Source organism: Charadrius vociferus, unplaced genomic scaffold, assembly GCF_000708025.1.
Source record: "Charadrius vociferus isolate BGI_N301 unplaced genomic scaffold, ASM70802v2 scaffold436, whole genome shotgun sequence".
NCBI lineage: Eukaryota > Metazoa > Chordata > Aves > Charadriiformes > Charadriidae > Charadrius > Charadrius vociferus.
In genome coordinates, this window is record NW_009649187.1 from 2039562 (window position 1) to 2049838 (window position 10277).

At 38.4% G+C, this 10277-nt stretch overlaps 1 protein-coding gene across 1 annotated transcript in view; it reads right to left on the reverse strand.

The window, feature by feature from the left end:
- The window catches only part of HECTD2 (HECT domain containing E3 ubiquitin protein ligase 2), a 66326-nt gene that overhangs the window by 29746 nt on the left and 26303 nt on the right, over nucleotides 1-10277 (reverse strand). Inside the window, exon 3 of the mRNA XM_009888801.1 lies at nucleotides 5025-5151. Coding sequence (XP_009887103.1) covers nucleotides 5025-5151 — 127 coding nt within the window. The remainder of the gene's footprint in view (nucleotides 1-5024; nucleotides 5152-10277) is intronic.

Sequence of the window (10277 nt, forward strand, 5' to 3'; positions counted from 1 at the left end):
TTTTCTGATACACAAGGACAAATCTTCAGTCAGTTTTTCTACACTGATATATAATTTTAGCTAGAGCTGACTGTGGATCACCTACAGCCTCCTAAAAGAATCTCTCCAATAAATTAAATTGGAAATGCAAGCTTTCTGTCTTGCAGAGAATTACTGCTGAAACAGTAGCATCTTTAAACATTTCTTCTCAGTGAATTTGTTTGCATATTCCAAGTACAAATAGCAGTTCTTTAACAAGGTCTTTCTATTTTACTCATTACTTTCTATTTGATCTGAGAACACTGAATTGGGTTTATGCAGTAAGGTTTTGGCAGCAGGGCAGCTGCAGGGATGGCCTCTGTGACAGGCGAGAAACCACTTCGCAGGCACCCACGTCAGTGAATAAGGGGGAGGAGGTGCTCCAGGCGCTGGAACAGAGAGATTCCCCTGCAGTCTGTGGAGAAGACAGCTGTAAAGCAGGTTGTCCCCCTGCAGCCCATGGAGGACCGCAGTGGAGCAGACATCCACCCTGCAGCCCGTGGAGAGACCATGCCCAAGGAGGCTGCTGGCAGGAACTGTGGCCCATGGGGTACCCATGCTGGAGCAGGCTGTTCCTAAAGGACTGTACCTTATGGAAAGAGCTCACGTTGGAGCAGTTCTTTAAGAACTGCAACTCATGGGAAGGATCCACGTTGGAAAAGCTTGTGAAAGACTGTATCCCCATGTTGGAGCAGGGAACTGTGAGAGGAGGAAGGAGTAGGAGAGATGAAGTTTTATGAGCTGACTGCAACCTCCATTCCTCGCCCCACTGTGCTGGTTCACGGGGAGGAGGTAGAAGAGTGGGGAACAAAGGAGTGAAGTTGAGCCTGGGAAGAAAGAGGGACAGGGGGAAAGTGTTTTGAGCTTTGTTTAACTGGCAATAAATTAATATCCTCAAGTCAAGTCTGTTTTGCCAGTGATGGTAATTGGAAAGTGAACTCCCTGTCTTTATCTTAACCCATGAGCTTTTTCATCTTATTTTTTTCCCCATGTCCTGTTGAGGAGGGGGAGTAATAGAGCAGCTTGGTGGGCATCTGGCAGCCAGCCAAGGTAAACCCACCAAAAACATGAAAAAAATAATTCCAATGCAGTATACACAAATATCCATTTTACTGACAGTGTCTTCTCAAATATCCTTAAAATGCTTTCTTAGTCTGATTTATACAGCACATTTTAAAAGCATTTATATGAATTATGACGTATATTTGGGATAAAAGACACTATATAAAATAAAAGCATCCTCAAAACCCAAACGTATTAAACTAAAATCTTCTATGAATTGTTTAAGAATCCTCTAAGCCTTTTCCAAAAGCTGTTGTTTTTTAAAATTAACTAAACATCAAAGTAGTATCACTACTCCACTGCCTACTCCATTTATCACAGCAGGGAAACAGACGCTAACAAAGTCCCCAAAACCCAAAGGCAGATTCTTTTCACTCACGCTAATGACAGAAACACCGTCATTGTGACTTAACTCAGTCACCATTCATCAGCCGATAATAGATCGGAGCTGCCCTCAACCCCCTGAGTATTGCATTGACTATTGATATGGAACCTTGCCCACTCTCACAGCTGGAACTTAGAGCTATTTAAAGAGAAGAGCAGTAACTTAAAACACTAAGTGGACACATAGATACTAAATTAATTCAAGCCAAGGTGCCAAACAATCCTGCCATGCAAGTGCTCTGCTATTGTGCTTCATTCTCTGAAAGCAGGATGGACTGACTTAAAAGAAACTAAGACTATGTCTTATTTTTATACTCTGAGAAAGACAAGTCATTCTCATTTAGGTCCCATTATGTCTTCTCAATTTTAAATGGATTAAACATTGATTTATAACCAGCTGAATACACTAAAATGAGGAAAATAATCTCTCCACATCTGTAGAAGAGACAGCTGCTGACAGAAGCTGTTTCTCATTTCAGTAAATTGAGGCTGCAGGTGCTAAGCTGGTAACTTGCACTCTGTCAGTGATGCAATTTTCTTTGAAATACATGCAGCTTAAATTAGATAGACTAAAACTGAATTTTAATAATATGTTTAATAAATACTGTCAACTTCAGTATGTTTTGCCATAATTCAAGTTTATTTGTAAATAGATTTATTTGCTCATCTGACATTCAAAAATATTAATTAAGATCTGTCACTTGAGTTCCATTGAGGAGAAACTTGAAACTTTATGTATTGAGTTGATAAGCAGCAATAACACAATATTACAAGACAAAAAAAACCCCAATCATTTCTGGCTGTTTGCCCAGTTACAGCAAGTAAAAAGACTCAACAATGTATGACTGCTTAGGGAATAATCAAAAACTTTGAGGAAGAAAATCTCATTGATACAAAGCAGAATGGACTAGTACAAGGAAATTTAGGGTGAATGAATTCAGAACAGCAGTTATTTTCACAGTGACCAACACAGCTAATGGCAGATGAAAATTTTCAAAGCAGGTAAAGCAAACAAATCTTACTTGTATTTGTAACATTATAAAAGAACTAGAACAATCTAGTTCGTATGTAGATTTCATACCACATCACTGTTGCATTAGAAGACTTGTTATACAAATTCAAGCTCTGTGGCAGCTACACAGCAAAAAAACATCACCCTAGGTTTCATGCTATATTTACTAGCACTACCGTTCCAATCTTTTGTTTTTCAACAAAATTAACATTCTTTGAACTCAAGCCTGAAGTATTGTCAGTATATGCACATATATACACATATTCAGAAAGACAGCACATATAGATCAACTGAAAAACACCCACCAACTAAGCATCATTCCTGAATTCCAGAATAGCCAAAGAAGCATTTTTAACTGAGAAATTTGTTTCAATGATTATTTTTTCCATGGAATATACATATCTTCTCAAAAAATTTGGAGTGTCCCTTGGACTGTTTGTAAAAATAATCTGGTTTTATATAGGCAGGTTATTCTGTTAATTGCAGGATCGGGGTATCTGCTCAATTTTACACATTGAGCTCAATTTCAAAAAATATATCCTTGACTATAACAAATATTGCCATGCATTAGTGCGGCAAAAATTAACAACTAAGTACTTATGAGGCAGTAATTGCAACCAGAACAGTATCATGAGCAGTAAGAACTGAGGGCACTTCAAGAGAGAGAGGTGTTAAGAGCTTACCAGTCTTGTCAGATACAGAAAAAAAAAAAAAAAAAAAGGACTGGGGGGGTGGGGGGTAGATCTCTTCTGTTTAGTGAAATGAATTCTGCAAAAGGGTACTGTATTTTTCACATTGCTTAGCTCCACACTAGATTTAATTTTACTTTGTCCTAAATTTTATTAAGCAGCAGGCTTTCATACCATAACATAAGATTATGTTAAGCAACTATTCAGACAGAAGCTGGACAGGAAACAATTAGGGCTTCAATAATTAAAGACGGTAACCTGAAGTCTATGAATCAACTGCATGCATGTTTCTGTTAACAAGGCTAGCGGCAGCTGAGCAGTTAATATTGACAAGAGGTCACTTTCAGCTTTTGAGGAAAATAATGTTATATGAGAAAGGCAAAACATTTTATTTCTCTGAGGACTTTCAGATTCCAACAATAGTGCAATTGTTCACAGGCGATTCACATACAAAGACTTTTCTTTAAAAATATATAGGTGAGAGCAATGGCCACCTGAAGGTTTTTCTTTGTTAGCTTGACCTTACAGAACTTTGTAAGAATCAGCAGAACTCTGACCTGCTTTGCAGCATCTTCTTTTTGTCTTACCCCAGGGATTACCCTCAAGAAAACTACTTCTACCTTAACAGCGGTAAGTTAGTTATGCAGCAGTGGGAGAATTCATCACCGGCCACCTCCAGCCATCTTTGTTTGCTCTGTGTAGTAAGAAGTGACTTGAGCAAAGTAAAAAATCCTGTCTGAGCCATCATTTACACATAATTGCCTTCTGTGTTTCAGTGATTGCCTTTTTTTTTTTCTTTTAAGTAGAAAGCACCTCCTAACTCCATAACAAAAACTGAAAAAAAAAACCCCAAAACAGTATTCCATTGCCTTTTACTTTTGCAGTACAGCTAGCACGGATACAAAGATTATTTTAGTAAGGATCCAATCCTGCAATGTTTAAGCCACCTTTTTCTGCCCAACTTTGAAACTGACACCACTTGTCCACAGTTTTGTTTCAAACTCGCACTACTGAGATCTAATTAATGCAGTCTCTTGCTTTCTAGCCTCAAATTCATTGAGTGCTATAAAGACTTAGAGAACCACAGAATAATAAGGCTGAGGGGGGCCTGCTCAGAGGCAAGATGAGTACATACCTGACAAATATTTGTGCAGCGTTTTATCAAAAGTCCCAAATTACTGAAATTCCATATCTTGGCCCAAAAATCTGATAAAAATTTCAGGTCTAACCACAATGTCACCTCATCAGACTTCACGATTCTAGCCTACCATACTGAATACACAGCTCCACTTTCTATCTTTTCATCAATTATCATTTCCTCACTGTACCACAACCACTTTCCTTCTTGTCTTTAAAGCTCTTCAGAGCTTAACCAATCTTCGCCTATGAATTTTATTTTGTGTCTTCACTGGCCTTCACCTTCACTAAAAACCAGCAACTGTCAGCAACTCTCTCCCTCAAAGGCACCATGCTTGCCTCATCCCCACCATCCTTCAGATAGATAGAAGTATCTTCTTCACAAAGTTACGATGCAATTTCTAGAGAAACTGCCATCTGACTGCAGTTAGACAATCCGACTGCAGATGGACTACTGAACCTGTAACTTTCTTTAAAACTTCAGATGAGTGTTTCATCCTCCAGATCTATTTGTTTTTCTTATCCAACTTGTTTCTATGACATAACCTCTACAGAGGATGGACTATCATATATATCACTGCCTGCACAGTGTACAGCACAGCAGAATTTAATGAAATCTAGATTTCTAGATTTTCTGGCATTACCATAACACAAATATTGGCAGAACACTGAGCACCTTCTTAAATTGGTAACTAAGTAACATAGGGATTTTATTCTCTTACCATTTTTGATGTTGGGTATAACAAGCGTAGGCGAATTTCTGTTTCCGATGCCTTCTTTCTTTTGGTTGATAGTTGTGATGAAATTGCTGAAAGTGGAAAACTGATTTTTGGCTCCTCTCTCCAACCCCTGTAATTAAGATGACAGCATGCTATAAAGGGCTAATGCATTACTGCAAGAGTAATCTTACTCATAAGGTATTACACGGAATACTTAAATATCTTTTATCTTGAAATCAGAGTGGTAGTAACTAAATAAGACATAAATAATGCTTCTGCAAGTTTGTTTCAAATTGAATCAGGTGAGCCACCATAAAATTCCTTTCCACTACATTCAAAGACTCAAGTATTAATTTGCAGGACATGAAGTTATCCTTGGATTACTGCGAGAAAAACGCAATACAGTTAGAATGCTTTCACCAATATTCTAACTTTCTATATCTGAATTCCTAACTACTTGTCACTACATCCAGCTCAGTCTAAACAGATGAACTTGTCACATATTCCTTTTTCCAAATAACCCTAGTATACTGAAGTATTTTGGACAAATTTCCCAAGACTTGAAATGCGAGGCCAAAAATTCTATGTGAGCTAACCTGCTAATAAAATTTAAATACAATCTACCTGGCTTAAACCCCCTAACGATTCAGAAATCGCCGACATCAGCTGCCGCTGAAGAAAGGCTAGCCAACAAATATTTGTTAACAGAGCGTTAAGAAAACCTGCTTGAGTACCTGTATGTGCTGCCACCAAGGAGTCAGCACAAGCCTTTGCCAAGAAGTGTTGAGCGTTTTAACAGTGAACATAAGTGAAGTAACACAACAGACTTCCAAAGGATTACACCAATCAGTCTGTCTGACACTGAGTGCTATTAGATATAGTTATTTACTCTGGAGAAATTGCAAAGCATAAGTGCATTAAAGGGCATGCTCAAGATGACGACGGAAATTTTAATTTCAATCTCTGCTCCAAGTCATCAGTTGACACGAGGCAAAGGCAGAACAAGTGTAAGAAAACACTCTCCCTGCACATCACGATTTTCAGCCTCACATTAACCTAAAGATTCATTTGCTTGAGATCTGGTATCTGCGCTCTCAGTTAGAGAAAACGTTTTCATCAAAACTGTAATTCCCCAAACAAGAACAGAAAATCTGGAATAATTAACATAATATCCTATCAATTTTTTAAACCCATACATTTCCCTTTCCCCTCAAGAGCAGTAAATTTGCACTAAGACATGCAGTCAGAGTTTTGAGGAAAGCACTTCACTTCCACCACAACATCCTGAAATACCACCAGGAGGGTAATGACACAGCCCATAAACCTGCCATGCCGCAGTGTACACAAGCTGGTACACTGCCAGGAATTTTAAATAACTCTGGCACATTTTTCCATGGCTTATAACTCAGCAAATTATAAATTTGAACAATCAGCAGGACTTCTGGCTTTAAAGATACCAAGTTTCAATTTCTAGCTCCACATTCCTTGTAAGCAACAAGCATTCAAAAATAAAATGTCATTACGACTATAATTTTCACATTAACTTTTTCTTTTATTCTATAACCTTTGAAATATCATTAAGATGCTTCTTAAAATTCACCTGGCACATGACTGGAAAAAAAACAGACACTGAACAAACATGGCAAGACATGATTGACTGAAAAAGGACTTTTTAACCTCAGATCTGATTTGTTTATCTGCTGTGTAACAAAATGTATGCTCTGCGTAGAAAACCTCTGGAGTTTGGACTAGTCTAATTATGACTAATAGGGAATAGATATCATAGATAATTGATAAGAGGAGCTTTTATGAAACAGACTATTCTGATAGCCTTTTTGACCAACTCAGCTTTTTAGGTTTTACGCCAGCGATGCTACTGAAATAGTGTAGTTGAACAGTTGTTTAAAAACGTTCTTAATGTCACCTGCCTCAGCAGCAATCAGAAAGAAGAAAAATTGCGTGTGCTATTTAGTTCATCATCCTGCTCCAAGTGTAGTTCCAACAATATCAAACAAACATATGGACAAAGGCTCTACTGGAAAGCCCTGGAGGAATACTGGAAAACTACATGCTTATTAATGAGCATCTCTGACACCTCCCGGGAGAGTAATCTAGGACAAGTGTACAGCACCACGTCATACTGAGAAAATTTTGTAGGAGGTCAGTGAGCCTCTAGAGCCCAAGACTACACACATACTGCCATCAGAAAACTGAACCCCCACATAAAGAATGAGTATGCTTAGAGGGAGTAAGTGGATCAAAGTAATCCTGCTTTTAGAGCATATTAATAACTCACAACTCTGCTGGCTTCTTAGTGGAAGTTTTCCAAAGCATTAAGCCCTCCAACAAGGCCATTTATAAATGTATGTTTTTCACTATTGAAGTTAAATCAGATGGTGAAAATAAGTCAAACTGTTTGCAAAGAGCACATACAGAGTGCTTTCTGGGAGGAGGCAAAAAGATCATCTAGAAGAGCTTCTTGAAAATCCTACTCTTTAGTCCTAACATAACTCATTTAAGACCCACATGTGCGTGGCAAGCAAGGGCCAGTGAGGAATAAAAGGTTTTCTCCCCTTTGCAAAAAGACATGGAGGACACTCAGATTACCTAAAGGCAGCTGTCGATGCAACAGCCTACTCAAGAAGTAGAATTTTGCCCTCCATTCATATCCTGAAAGGTGTAACATAGGACTGGCTTTACTTTAGAAAAGCCTCTACTTGTTCCTGCTTACTAGGGGGAGAGTTCTCACAAGTGTCCTTTCAGAATCTGAAGCCCTCAACCCCTATGCATTATTTCTAATCACCATTTGGCACATAAGACAAAGCCTGAACTCCTCCCAGAATCCTGTTAATTTATTCATGGACCAATTTAATCTCCACAACTTTCCTTAAAAGCAAAAAAAACCCCAAACCAAACAACCAAAGTAAGGATTCTCCCACAATTCCACATGGCCCTTGGCTAGGAAAAGCCATGATATGAATGCCAACAACAGTCACATAATCACTTCATACCAACTTGCAGCCGTCTTCAACTCCAGATGGGACATCTTTTGCACACGCTTTTAGGAGAAAAAGGATACCATGGTTATCTATTGACTTACTAAAATTCTGACCTTGACCACAGCTATTGCAGGGAATGAAAACTGTTTAAAGGATGTGTCACACTTTCACATTGCCTTTGAGGAAGCTCTAGTCATGCCGTATCAGTTGCACAAATCTATGGTGGGTCTTTAGCACATTGAAGAAAATGTCAATTACACAAAATCTGGGGAGATGTTCTGAGACAAGGATATCTGAGGCTCACTTCATAGAGAGACAAGGTATACTATATATCACCATAGTCATCATATGATGGCTATACATTTAGAAGCAATATGCAGAGAGAATAGGAAAATTTAAGTCATCTGGAATATCACTGTATTTGTATCAGGCATGTATTTTTTAAAGGAAGGAAATTTAAATGGGAAAAAAAAACATGAATAAGCAAAGATTTTTTTTAGAAGACAATTTCTCCCTTTTCTCATTATATCACATTAAAAACTTTCCCCCAGTTTAATGAAGAGGAAGCTGAGAACATAGTTCTCTCTTTAAAAATGTTTGAGAGGATTTGATTAAGTAACTCATTTTTTGATGTTCAATCAGAACTTTTAATACAAGGACTTGTATTATTAAAATCATGCTATATATGATGAATCTCACAACATACTTCACAAAGCCCTGGAATTAAATGCATAGGTTGGTCACAGCTAGGGCTTAGCAGACCAACAGTCCAATACCTTCTTTAGAGCAACTCATAAATGTATTGCAAAAGCCTATCTGCATTCCCTCTTCAGATCAAAACCTGCTTTCTGTTACAGAGACATCCAGGTCTATGGAAATATCTACTACATCTGTCCACAAGAGTCTCTCTCTGCAAGATACCATTAACACCCATATGCAGCTCTGTAAATTCAAAACCCCACACGCATTTGACAAGCAATCACACCTAGCCAGATCTGAGCTCCTCTGTAGCAGGTCAACTTAAACTTATGCCTGTGGGCAACAGTTCAGAGGTACATGAAGGATGTGCAGCTACAAACAAGTTCTCCGGATTCAGGCAGTGGGAATTCTACATGGCTGCCCACCTGCACAGGGTTTTCATTAGCTAAGCCTGACACATTTTAGACCGGCACTTATATCTTCATTCTAAGGGATTGGCATTTGCCATTCAAAGTCTGAAGTGGAGATTTTCAAAGGTACAAATAACTCCTGGGCACTTGTCCATTGCACATTCTCCTACCAAAGTTGTATTTGAATCACAAGAACAAACAGATTCTTCCACATTCAGACAGATTTGCAAAGCTGAAAGTCTTTCAGAAGATTGGAACGTTGTAGGCAAAACACAAAATTGGCAGAACTGCTCAAAGGAGTTTGCAGCTTGCCTATGACTACTTTGTTTAAAATTACAATTATCTCATTACAGTCATAAACATTAGAAGCTCAATCTTTTAAACTCAAATTATGTAAAATGTTAATTTACAGCAAATCAGGTACTTATAAGAACTACTGAATTAAAATCTCATAACTGTATTACCTACTACATGATTGGTAAAATTTTGCTGTTGTTGGACTTAAGTAAGTTACAGCAAGCTTTAACGTTGAGCTAAGTAAGATATTCAACTCATGCCAGCAAAATTTTATGTTTTGTAATATTGTATGGTCAGCAGAAAGAAAATCGTAACTCTGGCAAAATTAAAAAACTCAAACGAGGTTTCTGAAATGAAATTGATTCTGGCAAATATCCTCCTCACAGTTTTTTACCCACATTAACTCATTCATCAATTCCTGAAACGTTTTGTCATCTTTGCTTCAACACAATGTAAAAGCCGGAAGAGACCTTTTAAGAAAAAGTTAAAAATGCAGAAGTATTTTGCAGGTAGCTCTCCTGCTATTAGGCACATTAAGAGCTGAAACCCTCCACCCCCGAAAACCCTTAACGAATATTCACAGTGCTGCAAACCCTCAGTCATGACTAACCCAGAAGAGCAGACCGTTGTAAAATGTTAAAGAACTATAAGTAGACGGAGAATTTATAGCTTCATTATGTCACTGCTTACAGGCGCACTTGTTATTTTTAAGAAACTTGAATGAAAGCTTCTCAGCGGAAAAGAACATGAAAGAAAACCAACACAATGCTCCCCCCCTCACCCCCCCCAGCACGAACAAGGCGGAGAGCGGAGCAAACCCCAGCGGGCACCGCGGAGACGGCGCCGCTCCC